Below are 21,698 nucleotides of genomic sequence, written 5' to 3' on the forward strand. Positions count from 1 at the left end.
AGATGAGAAGCAGTTCTGTACTGCAGGTTCTGATAGTGATGAAAGTGGATTTTTTCACAGAAATGCAGAATGTCCTGCTGCAAGGTGCTGAGACGGAAAGGTGTCTTGGACCAGTTTGGGGAACACTGCATCACAGGCAATCATTGTATAGAGGACTTGAAACTTTTTTCATAACCACCTCTTATTTCTTATCCTCTTAGGAAGCTTATGAAAGCATTAAAATTTGTACAGATGAGAACAGGAGTATGATTCTGCCTGATGTAGACCTAAACCCTCTATCAAGTGATTCTTAAAACACAGAACAGTTTCTTCACCTCCAAAGCAACAACTTCTAAAATATTTCACAGTGGATGTGCTAGCAACAATCCAAGGATGCAATGGGAATCATACCACACCGGAGCTGGTTTTTTCCATCCAGCACTTCTAAAAGCCTTCAGGCTCTTAAATGCCCAGCAGCTTTAAAAAGCAGCTGAAAAGTACAGAAAAAAAATTTAACTGGTCAATTAAGAACACAAAAAGACAAGGAAAAGAGAAAATTAACTGACTGTCACTCTCAAAACAAGAAGGACTTGTTTATTGATAAAATCACACTCTTCAAAGCCTCTACAGCTCAAAATATTCTAGGGTCATATAAAGTCATTGACGTGGCATGCTGCTGATTGTCTATATGAGCGAATTCCAGAAGACTGGTTTTGGTCACAAACAAAATAAACCAAGTTCGGGGCAATAGTCATTTATTGTGGGGAAGATGCCACTGGAAGAGAAATATGAAATAGGAAAAATTTCAAAATATATTTTCAAAGGATGATGGAATACTGTATTATCTTTTAATGAGTCAATGTTATGAGGCATAAAGTAGTTCTCCTAATGGAGACTGACAAATAGATTCTTTGATACAGCTTATTTAGCAGAATTTAAAAATCCCACTCTACAGAGGAAAGTGGTCCCCAAAGAGTATGAAATCAGAAGCACACAGTCAAAAGTAAAAGAATCTATTTCCATTCTCATTTTACCACAAGGTAGCTGGCTCACACAGAGCACAGAACAACAAGTTACCTCAGCAGGCCATTTTTGAGGCTTAATATCAAGTTTGATAAATGTAGAAATCACATTAACGTTAATTAAAAACTGTATTCAGAAGATAAAACCACCATTTACAGCAATCTTAGTTTTGTTAGAACACAGCACTATAAAACAAAATCAGTAGGACCATCAGAACAGCTACTCCTGTTAGAAGTTCAAGGCTCAAGTCAGAATTGGCTTTGGTGGTAAAATGTGGAGATCCTAGAGGAAGTACCAGTTCAGCCTTAGAAGTTTACTTTGTTAATTCTGAGATTTGGTGTGAATATTGCATACAATTGAACCTGCTTATTTCACAGGAGCTACTCATTTATATGACTCCAAATAAATGCAAACTTGATTACAACCATGAAAGTTATGCTGAATTTTGCAGGGTTCTTTTAATGTTTATTTAAAATTAAGACTAGTAGTTGCTGTGTATTTTACAGTATTTACCTACCTTTACCTTCTTTCTTCATGACTTAACTCTTGCGACTTCCATTAAACATTTAAGACTTAGGGGGAGTTAATGACATTTTATTTACTGCTAGTTTATAATGTAATTCCAGTTTTGTCTTCTTTGATACTAAAATTTTAAAATCAGATATGTTTGGTATTGTATTTGTAAGTTTCTATTGAACACAAACACCCACTCTTAACCATACAATCTTGGTACGCCTATAATCCATCTCAGTACTTGCTGAAACTGTAAAAATACAACTTTAAGAAATTCACCTGAAATACATGTAACATGGTATATTTAGTAAGATATACAATATGTAAAAATGCACAACAAGCTTGTCTATAGGAAAAGTTGGTTTGCTTTCTCTGCAGGGTACTGATTCTTACAAAATCATTTTGTCTCAGTAGTACTGGCTAGGTGAAAACTAAGCATGTGAGTAACTAGGCACATATCCATGTCCATGGAATCTGGCTACCATGCATGATCCAACAAGATGACCTGTAACAAAATACCTAGGTGGAAAGGTCTACCTAAAATTGATCCTGGTATCATAATACAGTAAATATTAACTGTAATCACTATTTGTTGATGCCATCTATATATCCATTGTTACCATTTATAGCTGGAAGAGACACCTTGAGGAGGGAAAAACAGAGAATTTCCCACCTCCCTGTGTAAACTTGAGTCACAGTCTATAGTGATTTGTATTTTTCCATGAAACAATGAACAAGGAGGAACTAACATTGCCCTTAACCAGCTTGCAAAGAAAGCCCTAGAAAGAAATCCTCTCAGATAAGTTAATATGACATGGCAGATGGGGATAAATGAAGAAAAATTAAGGAATGGGTAGATATAGCCTGACAATTAGATCTACAGCTGTCTACGAAGGTGACAGTACAACAGACAAGCTACACAAGGGAAACACAAGTTCAAACCCTTTTCATTTTTTTTCTTGGAATGATAGGGATATCTCTGTCTATAAGAAGAAAGAGCTCCAACCATCTCATTATCCATAAAGATGATTCCACTGTTTATATTTTTTTCCAAAAGACTATACAGAATAAAAACACCCAGATGTTTTGAGGTATGTCAGAACCTGAACAATTTTTCATTGTATTCAAAACTCTGAGTTCAAGGGATGTATTTTTGTGGGTTTCTTACAAGCAGAAAGAAAATCAAGCACTGAGACAGTGCCCAGACACACCCATAAAACACGTTTGATTAGATATGTTTATAACACTAAAATTTATGAGCAAATCTTTCCATGCCCCTTGCAGCAAAAGAGATATGGTCAAATACTTTTCCTTCATAATTCGCCTCGCATACTTCAATTTCTGCTATAACAGAGTGCTCCAGTGTACAAACAGCCTCATCGATCAAGATCACAAACTTCCTCAAACATTTCTAAGAGACTGGTTTTGGCCCAGTGATTCAGCCTTCCTTCTCCTACAGGGCACCTTCTACAGATAGAAGTCAAAAGTTCCCTTCACAGGAATCATCTAATGGTCAAGACACCACAGAATTTATGTGGCAACAGCTGGGACACCTCGACATATGAGTTACGTTTTGGGGTTTTCCACTAAAACATGGAATAATTCTGTATTTCCAAAACCATTCAGGTTTTTAACCACCTCAAGATCTTTGGTTTATTGAAACCAAATGCAAATGTGAGCTAATGTGTTTTTCCACAAGTAGTAGAACAAATTACTTGGAAGTATGCAAATTTAAATACAGAACCAGCAGTTCTTTGGAAGAAATCATTAACTAGTTATACAAGGGGCTCAAAAAACTGGGCCTTATAATTTTAAATTAGTTAGCTTGAGCATCTCCCAGCTTCAGCTGGTTCATTGTACTGACAGTTATTTTGTGGGACATGAAACAAAAGTGGTTTTGTCCAAGGTTACATGCAAAACAAAGACTCAGAGCATTCACTGTCTAGTTAGCATTTCTTTAATCAGCTTCTATCCAAGCCCCAGCATTCTCTCTTAGCAAGAATTTCAGGTGGATACTACAAGGAATTACCATTATTTATTTAACTCATGGTAATTAAAAACATCTTTGCTTTTCTCAAAGACTGCAAAGAACACATGCCATGGCATCTGATGTTCAAATAAAGATTCTGGCCTCTGTACTCCAAGAGTCTGACACCTTCTTTATTGTTTAAGTACAAATTCTATTAGAATTCTGCCCCTGTTTGTAAAAAAGTTGCAAGATTCAGCTGTGGCCATCATATCATTCTACATTAGAAATCGGTTCCTCCACAGGAGCCCAGTGGAAGCTGATTCCCAGATTTGCATTACACATAAAAAGCTTTTCAAAGTCCCTCAGAATCTTTTCACTGATGATACAACATCTATCTATGTTTCTTTACCTCCTTTCTTGATGGATACTTACTTTCTTTCAAAAAAACTTTGGACTACAGGTCTCCAGGATTGACTGTTGTGGGTTTTCCCATGAGGGAAGATCCACAGCATTGAACAATTCAAGCTATGAAGCTTAATGTGTTACCATAGCTATAAATATTTAAATAATGTAATTCTGTGTAACAGATCAATCAGCAAACCAAAAGAACCCACCAGTCCAGAATGGTCTGTATGACCAATGACTTCAGAATGGCAGACAAATTCTGCAGATATTTAAAATGTTACTGCTGGCTTAGTCCTCTGCTGAAGGGCACAGAGGGGACTGCCAGCAGCAGATTACACACGCTTCAATATTCTCTCCAACTGCGAATGGAGGTGGGCTTTCACTCACATTCTGAACAAAAGCAAGTGAAGGGCAGACACGTTTCCCTTCTGTCACTCCCTCCAGCACTGAGGCAGGGAGGCGGCTGCAGGGGACAGCATTTGCAGCTGTAGTTAAGATTCACTGTCACATTCACTGAAGATACAACCCTCACTTTACACTGTCTGCAGTCAATGTGACACATATTATTAGCAGCAGTAAAAGAGTCTCTCAGAGAGACACAAAGGTACGATTAGTTTAGCATCTGCTTCTAAAATGTTGTCTTCTGTTTCTGAAAAGGGAGAATTTGACATCAGAGTACGGAAAAGGGCTGCAAGCAGCCTTAGAAGGACCTTCACACCTAAGTGTAATACAGAAAGAGGCATGAATGCTTAGGAAGGTGAAAGTGATTAAAAAGAACATCCACCAAAATAAGAAACAGAACACACAACAATTTGCAGGGACAGGTTACATGTTGCTTGCAATACTGATCAAATTATGCAACGGGAGCTTCTGGCTTCTATTCTGGTTTCACAGCACTGCTGTGAGATTTGCAGAGGTGAGGAACAATCCATCATACCTACAGCCACATTCCATTCCTACAAAAAGCACAGCTATAGTTTCCATGCACTTACTACCACAGGGACGTAGAGCAGCAGGAAGCTACAGAAACTCCACACAGAGAAAGTCAAACTGGATCTCTTCCTTCTGTTATCCAGAGAGCATCACTCAGCTCTGCCCCCAGCAACCCAGCTGGGCAGCACAACGTTTGTGCCTGACAAGTGTTTCAGTGAGGAAGGTTACCAAAAAGATATTAAATGTGTCAGCTGGTACAGCAGAGTTGTTATGGGAAATACCCTCAGAATGGTGATAGGCCTCTGAGCCATCTTTGGGGACAGAGACCACAGAATGAGGTCATTATAACCATGATTGCAACAGATGATTCCTGTCCCTATGATGGAGAAAAACCTATCATAGGCACTTCTACTGAAAACTCGCAAAAAGCTATATTTTTACAAAAGGTTTTCTCTATGGCTGTTTATTACTGAAAGCTATTTTTAAAATAAGATTGTCAAGAAAGCCTGGATTTCACCAATTTTCACAGTCAATTTTGCAAAGAATTTATGTCTCAAAGCAATATATCCTCTTCCTTATCACCAACTTCTTTCACATTTCTTGTTAGCTGCATCAGGCCAATATAACTTTAGATGGCAAAACTGCAGGCTGGAAAGTTCAAACCTTTGTTCACTTGAAAGAACGTTGATTATATTATTTGCACAATAAACTCTGACAGAAGATCACCTGCACAGTTCTTCTGCCCATCTTATCTTTCCTGAATGCAGTGATGAGCAAAAAACATTTTGTAGTTCTTCTTAGCGATCACATTGCAACGTATTTCAGCTACTGCAGGTCTGCTCTTAGTTTGGAGAGATACCAAGTTAGTAAATATTACATAGTGCCAGGGAAAAACAACGTATCTACTTCTACTAGTCCAAGTAAAGAAAGAAACTATGAATTTTGCTCTGTGTTAATGCCCTTCAGCAGAGTATGTATCCTACAGAGCCTCTTGCAAGAAAAAGCAGCACAATTTGCTCCACAGGCTCACTACACATTTTAATTTGATAAACCTAAGCCACAGCAGGAGTCATATCCCATTTTCTACCACAGGTTGCAGAGGTTCTTGGCAAAAAATGTGCTGCTGCTACATTTTGGATTGAAATTTATTGATGCAGCAGGTGACAAAATAAGTAATTCAATGCTCAGAAAAGACTAGAGATACGGGAGCTGGGGCACAAAATGAAAGATCTAATATTTTAATATACACATTCTCTAAGTTGTTGATCAATGACTTACAGGTGTGACTGCATGATTAAAAATCAGAGGTGACCACTGACAGATCTTGTGGATGATAAAACTAACTGAGATAAGATCTACATAAGGAGCCTGAGATGGAACTAAAAGCAGACAGAAAACCCATTCCTGTCACTGACACTTGTCTTCGGGCAAGGACTCAAGAAGTTTTTTCTGGATGCAAAGAAAGCAGTTTGAGTTTCATAGTTTCATTTAATATCATAGTTCCATTTTCAAAAAAAGCAGCTGCTTTTCAACAGCTCCAGCAAAGTCTAAGCATCAGATATTTGCTGTTTAAAAGTACAAATAGAGGTGGTTTCTTGAAAAAAGAAAACAACAGATAATTATGAAAAAAAATCAGTAATCTGAAAGCCACACAGGTGTTTTTAAGCTTTACTAATATGTGTCCCAGTTGCTGGGATTATCAGTACCTCAGTACCACTGCCACTGAATATGAAGCTCAGTTCAACTGTGAAGAAAATTCAGTTGACAGGAAAGTATTTACTGGAAATTTTACTTGGTATCATTACTACTTCAAAGCATTGTCTGCATAAATGCTACTGACAGCTGTATTCATCGCACCACACCCAGTTTCTACTCATTTTTGTTTTCTGCATGTGTTGAATCCTTACATCTCCTTGCTCTTGCAATTCTGTAGCTCTTTCCTGTTATTATTACTTTGCACTACAGAAAGCACTATAATAGCCATTTTTGACAAATTAAGTAGATCACAGTGTGGTAAACAAGTTAGCCTCTGTTGTTCTCCTCTTCCCATTCCCAGCATGAAAATAGCCAGGGTTAAAGGAACAGCTGAGGATCATTACACTGACAGGAATAGTTCAGTAAACAGCAAAAGGGGAAAAACATGTCATATCCAAAAAAACCAAAAACACATCAGAGCATCAAGACTGAAAAAACATGTGATTTAAGCTCCAGGGATAATGCTGTTAGTCTTCTTCCACTGATAACAACTGACTTACAAAAACCTTCCTCATTCAGTGCTAACCCTATCCCCAAGCTTCCCACTCATTGTCACAGAGTTAACAAATATCCTGAAACACCTTTAGTCCTCACAGTCAAATGAGGCACACTGACTATTAAGTAAAAATAAATTTAAATTGGCAGTCAACTTCAAGCCACTTCGCATAAATGTATCATTAACTTACCTTCACTGCACCTCTTACTTTTAAGCATAGTTACAGGCTGTGGTTGTGGCAAGAGGATGCAGGGACTCTAGTATGCCTCTGGATCTGCCATAAAATATGCCAGAGCAGATCAGCTCCCCATATGTTCAACACATTTTCTGTGTTTTAATGTGTCAGATCACTATTTGCATAAATAATTCCAAACACTGGAATGCATTAGGCCATCATTCAGAAATGCATCTGTGTGTTTTGTGACTAGTTTCTGACACTGCTTATCCATGAATTTGCATCATTCACACATCTCCCAAAGCAACTTCAGGTTCACTCTGAAGCAGGAAGACCCAGATCACCTTTTACAGAAAAAAGTCACCCTGCATTCCTGTGAGATGCCTTGGGCACAGGGGCTGCCCTCTTGCTGGGCATCTCCTTGGGATTGAGAGCTTCCAAGTCTACTCATGAAGGTTTTGTGACCCCTCCTGGATGAGGTGGGGCCAGGACTAGCTGGACCTTCAGGTACTGCAGGTGTAATGACAATAAGGTCTAGATTACTCCTGAAGAAAGTTAAATGCTAACAAGCACTTGCATGATTTCTGATCTCTTCAAAGTACTGAACAGATATTAATAGTTTAATCAAAGGCTAAGCTAACTCAAATTACCTCCCATTTGCTGCGGACCAAGAATGTGAACAGTTCGTGCAGATCAGATGGCATGCAGGAAGTTGTTCCTGTATCTGGGCCCTGAGATACAAATCTTGGAAAAAGAGATGAGTTTCACTGTCAGACCCTGAGTCACACTGAATGTTTTTGAAGGGAGGAGTTGCCAAAAAAAAGTGTTTCATTTAAGAGCAACAAATTAAAGATATAGCACTGAAGTGGAAATACTGGAATTTAGTTTAGAAAGTACTTACTTTTAAGCTAAACTCATGAATGCTAAGTGAGTTTTGAGTAGCTTTCTGCAATTCCCTCTTTATATCTCTCATAAGGGGCTACCATACTGTGGTGTTAACTGAGCTAGGAACTGCAAACTGTGCTCTGGTATTTGAAGACTAAATCACTCCAAGGCATTCTTGAACAGAAAACATGTTTATGGATTCCTAAATTTTAGGAATTTTGCAAATAACTGCCCTAACACATACTTTGAAAAATACAAGCTTAAGTTCTGCATGTTAAATCCATTTCTGTGTAGAATGGATCACCAGTTCCCAAACTTCAATGTCAAGTCCTAATTCAAAAAAAAAAAAAAAAGAAAGAAATCAGATTTAGGAGACATCTGTTTTCCAGAAATCAGGAAACAAGATGTAGTCTATTCCAGATAGCTGCTTCTCATGAGAATCATCAAGAGAATAGATAAGCATTGTCAGTGTTAGTATAGACAGCCCTTACTTGCCCAGTTTTATTAAGAGTGAGGAAGAGAAATGCATGAATTTTCTGTCTTGGTGACAACAAAACTAAGCTGTTCCATTTTTAGGGATGACTAAAAACTAAGGCATAACAGTCATTAGTTTCAGCTCAATGCTAATTCTGGACTTCCATTAGGGGTTACACGTGGGTGCAACTGTTTCTCTGCTACCTACAAGATTTGGCTCCGCAAAATACAGTGGATGCTACAGCATAACTACAACCAGCATCCCGAGACTGTAGAAGACTTGAATGGAGCAGCAGCAAAGCTAAATGGTTATAATTTTCTTCATCTGACAGGAAAGAAGCTGGCAGCATCTATTTCTCTTCCCTAACCTTCATTTGGTAGCTGGTGGAAAGCAGCTTTCCTCATCACATGTGATATTAGAGCATCATAAATTAGTCATGGGGTAGGCTGATTGTATTGCTGGACTTAGCAGAGTCAACATAGCTTTTCCAATAACCAGAATTATGCAAGATTTCAATGGCCTTAATTCCCTTCAACTTGAGACAAACTTACTTTTTTGATTAAAGTAAGACAGAATCGCTTTTTCCTAGTTGAGCACATTATCCCAGTGTACAGCTTGTGATATTTAGTGACTGGATGAAAGACGAACTGGCAAATCCAAATGCAAAGTGCTCACCTTCTGTGAAAACCAATACTTGCAAATAAAGGACAGATGCAAGTTCTGGCTTTTTAAAATTTTGAGTTGTTCTTTTGCCTCTGAAGATTCATGTGCCCAGTTCTATGTCTCCGAAGCAGATAAAGAAATCTGGGAATAGTGCCTATACTAATGGCAGGATTTATAACCCCTGAACTTGAATTTGAGGACTGTGACTTCAGTTTCCTTCTCTGTATTTTTTCAAACAAAGACTATTCCAATGAAAACATGCAACAAAAATAACAGTATTTTTAAAAGTTAACAACAAGCTAGCACTTGATAGATGTTAAATAGGATTGGCAGGGGTAGTGAAAACTGGGGGCAGAAACCTAAGAGTTTTGTTTGGCAGCTCCAGCAAGCCTAAATTATGTACCAGAGAAAAATCTTCTAAATGCACCTGCTAAAATCATCTTACACACACAGGCCATCTTCATGCAACAAACATGGCCTTATTCTATCTGGATTATTGCCCTCAACACCTACTCCCCCCCTTTATCTAACCTTGCTGTCCAAGATGTCAGAAAGTTATTTTCCCCTCCTTCCAGATGGCATTACTTGCTCTTAAAATCAGTCATCCCCTTATTCTTAGGCCACTGTACTCATCGTTGTTCCTTTCTGCAAGTTCCTACTAAAATTTCACTTGTAGCTAGACAGATTCAGTACTTCTGATAAAACATAAACCTTGCTGCTTGCATTGGTTTCTTGTGATGTTCTGCCATTCTTCCCTGTAATCTTTTCCCAGTTCCTGTTTGTTGATATTTATTATGCTGTGCACTGTGAATGGACCACTGGATTTCATATTCACAATCTTTTTCAGTCCCTCCAGATCCTCCTCTTTCCTTCTAGATATCACTCCCTGAAATCTGACCTCTGTCTATATAATCTTTCAGAATTGTAATCCTCAGTAAAAAATCACAAATATTTGCAGAACACCATCAACTAAAACAAAATCACATTTAGATATATAAACAACACTCCTTGAACACTCTCAAAGCAAGAACATACAGAAACTTAAAACATGGTACTCTTAATATTCTTTAAGGCAGAGCTGCCACTCCTGAACAAGCCTTTACATCTTTAATGAAACAGCCTTAAAACATTGCTCACGAGAGACCTACAGACATAGGGGAGAAGAAATTTTAAGTTTGAAACCAAAATTTCCAAATGCAAGTGAAATTGTCTCACGGTCCCAGCACTGCAAGTCACTATATACAGAGCTCCAGGCTTGTCGAGCGACATACTTGAGCGCCTTCAGGGACAAGAGGTCACAGGAGTCACTGGGAACTATTCTGGGACTATTGCCCAGAAAACAAAAAACAGGCAGATTCAATATGCAAGAGGGGAAAAAAACCCACAACAACAACAAACAAACAAACAAACAAACCCCAAAAAAACAAAACAAAAAAAAAAAACCTGCAAATTAATTATACAGTGCCTACAACAAAGAAAGCAGTCTGCTAACCTTCTCGTAAGCTGTGGTATGAATCCTGATATGTGCTTGAATAGCTCTTCCCTTGCTTTGATACAGTCTCTGCAAGCGGCACAATCCCGACATAGGCAGGCTGGAGTGTCTTGGCTTTATCCAACATATTAGAGGAAATCCCTGGACCCAAAGGTGGATTCTGTAACACAGGAGCCGTCCAGGCAAGTGGAAGGGGTACTTAATCCTCACAAGAGACCCAACTGCAATCCCTCTCTACCAGGTTTCGGTCACTGCACCAGACAGTAGAGCAAAATAGAATCAGTCTACTGGTAGATTCCAAGGCTGTGCTTGCATCAGAACAGAGAGGTTCTGTAGGCACAGACAAACTCTGACAATCAACATCTAAAGGTTCAAACCACCAAGGCTCTTGGCAAAATTTTTCTTCCTATGATCTCAAAGCTCAGATAGAAACTTCACTGTTTCAGTAAGCAGCTGTGAACAGTCAAGCACCCAGTATGCAGAGCACTGCTTATCAACAGATGCGTGAACTTCTTTGTGGGGCCACTTGCAGTAACAGCCAACCTCATTCACCCAAAATAGTAAACAGTTGGTTTCTCTACTCACACTGCAGACACTTGCCAGACAGGCAATATCATGTGATTGAGCAGTACCCCCTCTCTCTCTGCATCTCCTGACTGTAAGCACACTGTGCAGACAGCTAGGAGAATACCCTTGCTCTGAGTGCAGAAGCCACACGTTTTTGCTCCCTGCTTGCTTAAACCCTTAGAAACAAGAGTTTTAGCTGTGGAGAGAGCTAAACTGACAATCTGAGAAAAAGTTTTCACATGCATTTGCCCTGAGACCACACACAGGTAACAGCAGGCTACTTCTGTGCAAACACATATTCTCAGCCCCTCTTCCCTTAAATCCTTTCTCCTGAATTAGTAGAAACACCTAACTGAAGATAATCTGCAGCCCCAAATCAATAACCCTCTACTGCAAGCACTACAACTTCAGAATCTGTGCTTGCATGGGGGCAGCCACCTCATCTCAAGCTTATTTTACGTGCATCATGAACAGATGCCACATGGCTGACAAATTTTGGTTATACACACTGCCCAGCAAGTGGACAGCGGGAAGACACTTTCCATCTGAGAAACAATCAGGAGCTACTCTCGCCAGTATAGCTGGTAGCTTTGTTGGTTTTTAATTTTTCTAAGTATGAATCATAAGAGGTGCAATAAAGTCTGGAGTGAAAAAAATTTTTTAAAAAAATTACAAAAATAAAAAGATGAATACTAAACACTACAGGAACAGTTTCCAATACATATTCTGTCTCATCCCAGTCAAGACAAAATTTTCTCATTTCAACACAGAGGCATTCAAGCCATTTTATAAAGCAAGGCTGGAATTACAATCAGGGAAAAAATGTCTCTAATAATGAAACTAATATCTAAGAAAAGTAGCATTCAACCAAATGCTAGATGGCATCAGTGACATTTCTGAATACTTTCAACAGTACTCCTCTTTGAAATGTTCAATCTTCACTGAGGAAAGAATCCAAACTCCAGTGTTCCCATGAGTAAAAAAATACCTTTGGTGATAATATAAAGCTTTGTAATTGTATTACTCCTGAAGTACCACCATACACTCAACAGAAATTTTCATCTTAATTTTAGGATTTGTAAAAGTCAGGTTCAGTCTCATAGTGAACTTTAGCTAGTAAGGTCAAATTACTGCATAAATGGAAGACCGTGTTTTTGCATGAGTATTAGCAGTCACAGCACTGTGGATAGCTGCCTTTGGAAACAGACGCACCGTACTACAAGAGTTCTAAAGACAGGATGAATGAGGAGATAAAGAAACTCATTGTCCAGATCGCCCCTTTCAGCAGCAACAGAAAACTTCACACTGAGTCAGGCCTGATACTCTGAACAGAGAGGTCCCATAACTGTAATAACTTAAGAACAGTTACCCAGTGCCAGACCCACTGGGACTACTACTTTTACTGGCAAGCAATATACCATCTGGATGGTAAAAATGACAAGATTCAGCTACAGAAGTCAGAACCTACTATTATTTTGCCAACCAAGGCCTCTGAGTTAGCAGGTCACTACAGCATACAAAAACTGAGAAACATGAGCTAGCTGCTCATCCAGCAAACCTGCCAATACCCAGGTATTGCCAAAACAGATATAAGATGTTGTCCAGGTTCTTATGAAGAAAACTTTAAGAACCGGTGAAGATCTAATCCTTTCAATGTATTATTGCAGAGCTGCAGATAAGTACACAGACACACCTTTCTTTTTTCCTATGCAGGAAACAGCTTGGATAGAAAAACACTTGACTGGGTCGACAGTAACTAGGTAAATCTTTTATTTGCTGGGGAAGATATTTTAAAATTTTGTCTTACAGTATCAGATTTGTCCCACAGCAGTATTTAGTGTTCTAAAAGAAGGAGTAATTATCCAAATAATCATAGAATCACAGAATCATTTGGCTGGAAGAGACCTCCAGCATCATCAAGTCCAACCCAACCCTAACCTCAACTAAACCATGGCACCAAGTGCCACATCTAGTCTTTCCTTAAACACATCCAGAGATGGTGAATACACCACCTTCCCAGGTAGACCATTCCAATACTTTATTACCTTTTCTGTAAAAAACTTTTTCCTAATATCTAGCCTACGTTCCCTTGGCACAGCTTAAGACTGTGTCCTCTTGTTCTGTTAGTTGCTGCCTGAAGAAAGAGACCAATTCCCACCTGACTACAACCACCTTCCAGGAAGTTGTAGAGAGTGATAAGGTTACCTCTGAGTCTTCTCCAGGCTAAACAACCCCAGCTCCCTCAGTCATTCCTCATAGGGCTTGTGCTCCAAGCCCCTCACCAACCTTAATCTGGGCCATACCACTCCAAAGAGGACATGGATAATGTCCTGCATGCTGTAAGAAGATAAACTCCAAAGGGCCTAGATTGGGGGATACCTTCAACACATGAGCAAGCACTTGTAGGGTTCCTCCTTGCAAAACATGGACTCTAAGAGATAAGTAAAGGCCACGAGCAATCTGTCTTGTATGAAACTGATACCATTTTCACTTGTTTATAAAGAAATAAAATGTTTTTAAAAGTTTAATTTGTTTTACTGGATCCTGCTATACTGGTAAGAGAACTGAAAGTCTGATCGGCAATCACAGGGACAGAAATATCAATGCACTCTAAGAACAAGTAACTGACAGTTACTCTGGAAATCAGCAGGGTAGATTGGAAAACCTGTTCCACAGCAGAGGCAGGATTCCAACAAAGTTTCACTTGCTTAACCACCCCAGATAAACAGGATCAACCCCACTAATGCACGCCCAGCAGTGTCTTGCACAACTTTTACCCCAGAACTGGCAGAAGTCCTGTTGGCAAAATAAACACCTTTACCAAGGAGACCTAAGTATTTGCCACAGATTTCTCATCTGAAAATCATCAGGCCCGATTTTCATAATCTATCCGTGAGACATCAACTGAGCCATACATCCGTTGACTTTCAAGTGTGAAATGAGATGCAGAATGTGGGGATGTATTCTTCCTCAAGATGCTGCATCAGGTGCACACACAGCTTGCACAGATACTGCTGCTGCTTCTGAGACCTGATGGGCATGGAATGCAACACTACCTACTCACCACTCAAAGCAGTAAGCAGGTAGTGGTACCTCAAATACACAAATTTTAATAAATTAATTTCTTGTATCTTTCTATCTTCAAAAGCCAAGGGAAGAGAGAGAGAGGCCACACCACTCTTGACAGAGGGTAGACCTTGGAGTACAATGGACCTCAGCTGTAACACAAAACTGCATCATTAGTTTCTTTCCCTCCCAAAAAATACTGCATTTTTTAATTCAAATTATTAAGCAGATAGAAAATGTGCTCATAATCTCCACCACCACCTTCACATGTGCATTTTTCTCCTCCTTTCACCTCCAGTCCTCTCTGCAGCTCAGTGCAGGTTCTCCTCCTTCCCCCAGTAATAATATTCCCATGGGGCACAATGCCGGCAATGATCTGCATGCACATAATTTAGTGATGAAATACAAACAATACACTGCTAAAAACTTGCAAACAGCTGCAAAATATGCACATTCAGGCAACGTAAGAGAGATCTCAGCCAAGGTCTACGCCAGATGAATCCTGAGAAAAAAGTATGAGCCATCTCATTTGAAGATCTGTCTGAGATTTCTAGCAAGCAGACAAAAGCTGGGAAAATAATAGAATGCTGCACTACATCACTGTAAAGCTTTTATGTCTTAAGACTCAATTCATTTTATACTTCAAAATAAATACAGACTGCACACTGACACTTGTGTTGCTTATTTCTCTGCTAGAGATCACATCTACGTAATGTGAGTTTGCTGTGTATATTCCCAGGATCAACCAACAGCGCCTCCCAACAACAATGACCTTTAAGAAGAGGAAGAAAAGTGAGGCTCGGAGCACCATACATTTTTGCTTCTCCAGTTCTCAGGAAGAGCTTGAAATTTACCTACTCTTATCTTTTCAACCAGCTGTTGACAGCTAGTGCTGCCATTCAGCATTCAGAAAATTCCTAGACATGACAGGTAGCCAAAGCTAAACCACCATGCAGATGTAAAAATAGGTCACAGCAGCAGGAACCATGCCTGGGAACCTGGACTTCTCTTGTAGCTTTTGAGCAGCTCTTCAGCCCTCCAACCCACTCTGGGATATACTGCCACCCTGGCTTTTGGCAAGTTGGCTGTCACTGAGCTGTAATTACTGTGAGTTGAAAGCATAAAAAAGCTGCCGCACAGGGTGGAAAACCTATCAGATTATGTCAAGGAGAGTTCTGAGCCCTCCCTTCCCCCCCACCTCCCCCTCTCCACTTCCTTTCCTATGACACTTTCTCATTACCTCACTGTCTCTAATTCTGAAAGTGCTTCTCTCTGCATCTTTCAGCTGTCAAAGTGAACTTTACACAGCAGCTAGAGCCAAATCAACCCCCAGCCCATATATAAACCCTGCCACCTACTCCATTCCTTGGGATTCAGCCAAGATGTCAATTTGCCTTTCCCTGAAAACATGAAGCACATAAAATCGTCAATCCCTATCTGCAAAACACTGGATCAAGAATAATCAGTTCAGCCCAAGGAATGCAACTCTGATATGCATTTGATTAACTCCATAGATAAGCAGTTTACAACCAGCAAGGTAAGTGAACATGGTAAGTGAGGTGTGGAAAGACAGCAGCAGCAATCCCATCCCCCTCTGCTAACACTGAGTAACTCAGCCCTGCCTCTCTCAGGCTCTGCAGACCTGAGGAGCAAAGTGCAGCACACAAAGCCAAAACTTTTAATTTTCCCACCTCTCCCCTCCCCAGATCGCGAGCTCAGATGTCAATATTGCAAAGAGACTCCGGAAATACTGCTACAAGGGCTGAAAAGAGAGAAAAGAGAGAGAAAGGGAAGTAAATATGTTGGTTCACTTATGGACCATGCCTCTACTCCTTCCTCCCTCAAGGACCCACTGCACTGAGCAAGGTGGGTGTGATAAAGAGAAGGAAACGTCCAGAGGTCTGTAATACTCTAGATCATGTGCAAACAACAGCAGTATGCAGCACATGTTCCTGATACTACTACCTGTGAGGGTAACATCTGCTCAGAAGGTGTCACCTATGCAGCCAAAAAAAATAGTGCAACTTCTAAAGCCAAGTTGGTTAATTTCATTGGATTATCTTCAGAAAACCACTGACAGCAGTTCTGTCAATTCTGTGGTCTAAAAAGCTGCATATACACTCCTTGACTACAAAAAGGTGTTGACAAAGTAGAGATTTCTAGCCCTTCCTCTTCTAGAGAAGAAGAAATGGTGGATTTCTCTGACCAAAGTAGTGGAAGGACTCTGTTCATGACAGAAAACATCACAATAGAAGGTAGAACAAAAGTAGAGGGATTAAGAGAATATTTTATGACCAGTTCCCAAACAACTACAGCCCACTGTGCATATAAGCCCAACATAAACAAGCAAGTAAATTAAAAACACATATCCAAGCACATCTTGTTATTTTTACCATTTCGGTTGACAAATTCTGGTTAGATGCAAACACTGTTGCATACCTCTTTATAGTTCAAAGTTACTAGCCCTTCTTCAAGTTCTTCACCACCCCGTTGTGGGCCCCCAGAACTGGCTGTGTGAATGCTCTCACTCTGTTCCAGTGTAAAGTTAGAAAGATTAGCTCAAATTACCTTGGCTAAGCCAACGAGCTTTACAGTGAGAGCTCACACATCAAGAACCACATCTCAAATGGGGTGTGTATCTCCAGTGGAGGGCCTTAGCTGAGAGTTGCTCCAGCCAGAATTATAACAGAATTCCATATACTCCTTTCAGCTGTTACCCACCTTGCTCTAAAATAATTACTTAGACCAAAGGAAGTAACAGTTCCTTGCTCTTACCTAAGAGCAATAGTTTACTTGTTATAAAAGTGTCAGAGGTTTCAAGCCAGAGACAGTCACCCAAGGTTCAAGTTAAAACTGTTTTTATCAGCCTTCCTGCCAACAGTTAATCTGCTAATCCATCCACATGCTCCCCAAAAAACTTCCAACTTCTCCAGGGGTAGACAGATGTGTTCACACAGGTGCACATGTGCATTTCCCCACCCCTACCACTGCACACAGGCAGGAACACTCGAGAGGTTGCAGGAATCACACACAGAATCACAGAGAATACTGAGTTGGAAGGGACCCACAAGGAGCATCGAGTCTAGCTCTTAAATGAACAGCACTGACATGTGACTTTTCAAAACATTTCCTCTTACACAGTTTAATTTAAACCACTATGAACAAGTGAAAACAGCAAAGACCAAAACATTTGGTTTTGCTCTCAAGAGCAGAAAAACAGACTAAGTTCTGTCTGCCAGACCAAGGGGGTTAGTGAGCAAGATAGAGTGGAAAAGGAAGCAATTTGAATTTGTCTTAAAACAGCAAATTGTTTTTAGGAGGGAGTAACTGGGAAAGGACAGGAGGAAGATACCCTTCCTCTCATGTTAAGGCATGTCTAAGAGTTTGAGAAGTTATGTCACTAATTCCTGTGGTTGTTGAGCAAAAGCTATCCTGCACTTCTCCCTGCCACATCCTTTAAACATCTGTCAATAAAAAATTTCTTTTCTATCAAGCCCACCTACTTACTGCACACGAGGGTTACCTGCAAACACTTGGAAAATGCAGTCAACTTTTTAAAGTACCTAAAGAAGACAGGAAACAGCCAGGCTGTACTCTGTGTGTTCACACATTGCTTGTGGAAGGATTAGCAAACCCTTCATTTACTTCTCAGTATATACTTAGCAGAATTGCTACGAGATAAACCATCATTGGTGACTTTTTTGTCTTGTGTGATAAGATTGTGACTTTTGCCCAGAAAGCTACTTCCTTCTCCAAACACATTGGCAATAACAATATTGTTGAGGCTTAATGGGACCATTATTCTTGGTTAATCTGATACAGAACTGCAGTCTCAGAATCTAGATTGTTATTAAAGTTTATCTTCCCCTTACGGCTGCAGAGGACTACTTAAAGCTATAGCTGCTTGGAGCTGCAACAGTATATAAGACTGAACTGAGAGAAAAACAAACTACTTCAACTCCTTTTTGCTTGGACTTTGACTTTAATCCCTTTTCTTGCTTGGACTTCAATGACTTCAACTTGAACTCTGACCTATTTTTGCTCAAGTTTTGGTTTAAGGTTCCCTGCTTAGACTATTTTTGCACCCCCTCTTTTGAAGGCCCCTCTCTTCTGTGTGAAGAGGCAAAGACGGCCTAATGTATGCAGGCAGCCAACGACCCCCCCCAGGACTGGAAGTGCTTCTGGAAGAAACAGGATCATTTCCATTACAACCCCTCTGGATGACCAAGAGAACCAGGATGACCGAGAGGTGAGCTGGGGAAAAGGAAACATAGGTCAGGGGAAATCTGCCCCCAAGAGAGAGACTTTTTCTGCTTATATTTGAGCTGCTTAAGAAACACAGCAAGTCTTCACCTTCTCGTGATTAAAACTTGTGCTGAAGAGGGTGGAAGCTGAGGAAAAAAATGTTACTGTGTCTACCATCTGTACAAAAGACTTTAGAGACAATATAGGGATGAAATTATGGGCCCATGCGACGATGGGGAATACGGTGGCGGCTGAGATGCTCCCCTCTTGCAGAGTGATTTACAAGACTATGGAAAAGCACGAACAGCTTCAAGCTGTGGCTAATGATTCTGAACGAGCAGCAGACCCACTGAAAGCCATAAATTCTTTAGTACGGCCATCCACTCCACTATCCACACGAAAGATACCAGGCACCATGATCTGTGACAGCTTTTGCTGCCGGCTGCTGTCCTGGGAATAAAGGAGGAGGATGAAGATGCCTTCGATCCTGGTCCCATTGACTCTGACGACGAGCCAGACCTGTTTCCCCTAGACCCTCAAGAGAATTGAGTCCATTTTAAAAGAGAAGCTTTACTGGCAGGAGACTTGGAGATGGCTGATAAGATCATAACCCCTGTCTTTATCATGGCAGCAAACAGCGTAATCCTCGTTGAAGGCGCTGTCTTATCAGGAGGTAAAAGAACTAAGGCGAACAGCGACCAAACACAGCATTGGGTCCCAGTATTTTGAGAGTTTCTTGAGCTCTATGCTTTCTGCATATTTAATGACACCCCATGACATTAGGTCCTTTGTGAGGCTGATACTGACTTCTACACTGTACTTTGTGGGAGGCAGAATGGAAAAAGGGTCTGTGGGCACTTTTTTTGATTTATGTGGGACACAGAAATTGAGATTTAGCTGCTTTAACACTGGATCACCTTGCGGGTGAGGGACTGTACACAGAGCCTTCCAATTAAGCTCATGAATGTCCAAAGGAGGCTCTTGAGGGGGTAAGAGAGGTTGCAAGAAAGGCATTTTTAAAAGTCCCTGATGCAAGGATGGCTCACAAAATTTTTACAAACATAATTCAAGAGGCATGAGAGCCATACATGCAGTTTATTGACAGACCGAAGCAAGCCCTAGAATGGCAGACAGACAATGAGCCAGTCCCAGAGATTTTGCTTTTAAACCTCACAGCTGAGAATGCAAATGAGGACTGTAAAAAGTTGCTTAAATCACTAGCTAATCTAAATCCAACCCTAGTAGAAATGATAGAAGTTTGTAATCACCTTGATACATTAGAGCATACATCTGAAACCATGGCTGCAGGAATGGCTGCAGCTTCTGCAGCCCTTAAAAGAGAGAACCAAGAACATGCTTCAGGCATGGAAAACCTGGCCATCTGAAAAAGGACTGCTTTGCTCAGAACAGGGCCAAAGCAAAGGCTCCTGGCACATGTCCCTGGTGTCATAAAGGAAGACATTTCCCTAACCAATGCTGTTCTAAGTATGATTTTGAAGGTCGTCCGATTCAGGGAAACCGGAGATGCAGCATGGCATGGTGACACACTCAGACACAAATGCCCCAGCTGACACAACAGCCACCACTGTAGATGCCACAGCAGGGATCACGTCAAGCAACCCAGCAACTCAAGGCAGCACCTGGCAACCTCTGACACAGTAACGTTACTTGATTCTTCATTTTTTCCTGACAGGAATCTTTGGACTACCCAATCCCCAGAGAAGTTCTCTGGAAGATCTTCCACCACCTCATCAGAGCTTTTTGTTCTCACTGGAGTCATAGATTTGGACTCTGTTAGTGAAATTAAGATTATGGCTTGGATTCCTTTTCCACCTTGTGCTGTCCCTAAGGGGATTCATGTTACACAACTGATTCTTCTCCCACAAACACCGGCACTTCTAAGGGAGACTACAAAGAAAGGGTGGGGGGTTTGGATCTACAGGAATAGAAATACTATTGGTACATGTAATTTCTGATGAACGCCCTACCTGTTAATGCACCCTAAGGATACAGGGACATCACATAACACTTACAGGTATCCTGGATACTGGAGCATATGTGAATGTTATTTCTCAGGCTAAATAGCCTCCTTCCTGGGCCCTCACAGAAGTATCCCAACCCCTTACAGAGATTGGGGGAAGCAGTCATAGTTATCAGAGCCACCACCTAATTCAGGTGGAGGAGCCAGAGGGCCACACAACTTCTGTAAAGCCATTTGTTATGCTTGTACCCATGGTGTTATGGGAGTGAGATGTACTTTCTCAATGGAGCTTCAAAACTCAGTCTGATTTTTAATAGAGGCCATTGAGGTGCGCAACACACTAAAATTAACCCAGAAAACTAGTCACCCATGTCTGGGTGGTTGTTATAGGCTGACACAGTTTGGTTTTTAGTTGAAGTAGAAACAGTTCCCTTTCAGGACCTTGAAATGTTTTGAGACAGGCACCTATCACAGTTCATTTTTAAATATTGACATATTATTAGACCGTTGAGGAAGCTAGATGCAACTTTGAGGAATATCCATATAAAATTCTGAGGGAGGGCAAGTCAGTCTCTTTCTTCTCGGCCACTTGAACAGGTAACATCAGCCGGGCCTAGGCTGGTCGGCCCACCGCTGCCTCCCCTCTTCTGGGGAGGGGGTGGGGGGATGGGGGGTGGCATTGGCTCAAGCCAGTCGGGCCCTGTCGCTCTTCCTGTTAGGCAGGGGAGGCAGCCAGAGGCCTGGAGCCAGCCAAGCCAAGAGGGAGCAGTAGGAGCTAGGCCCCTGATAACACCTTTGGGCCCAGATGGACCGAACCTACCCTGATAGCCACTGAGGGATGGTCAAGGACTGCCTCCCCCCCTTCCTCCTCCTCTAGTGACTCCCGGGCTGAGACGGAAAGGGGGGGAGAGAAGAAAAGCCCAACTTCTTCAGAGTGGCTGATCACATTGACCATTGCACACCTAGACAGATTTAACCTTTTCTTGTCAAGATGAAGCTTTCAGAACTGCAATCCTTTCCCTGAGAGAGAGAGAGGAAAGACAGAGTGATTTAACACCAGACAGACAGCATGATAT

The 21,698-nt window shown here is 40.8% G+C and overlaps 1 protein-coding gene across 2 annotated transcripts in view; it reads right to left on the reverse strand.

Moving 5' to 3' along the window:
• The window catches only part of MRTFA (myocardin related transcription factor A), an 85,687-nt gene that overhangs the window by 38,787 nt on the left and 25,202 nt on the right, over positions 1-21,698 (reverse strand). The window contains exon 1 of one of the 2 annotated variants that reach the window (XM_063395972.1): positions 10,764-11,465. The exons of the other annotated variant lie outside the window; for it this stretch is intronic. Coding sequence (XP_063252042.1) covers positions 10,764-10,890 — 127 coding nt within the window. The 5' untranslated portion in view covers positions 10,891-11,465. Of the gene's footprint in view, positions 1-10,763; positions 11,466-21,698 lie in introns of those variants that run through there. 2 annotated transcript variants of the gene reach the window in all.

Source organism: Prinia subflava, chromosome 4 (genome assembly GCF_021018805.1).
Source record: "Prinia subflava isolate CZ2003 ecotype Zambia chromosome 4, Cam_Psub_1.2, whole genome shotgun sequence".
Lineage (NCBI taxonomy): Eukaryota > Metazoa > Chordata > Aves > Passeriformes > Cisticolidae > Prinia > Prinia subflava.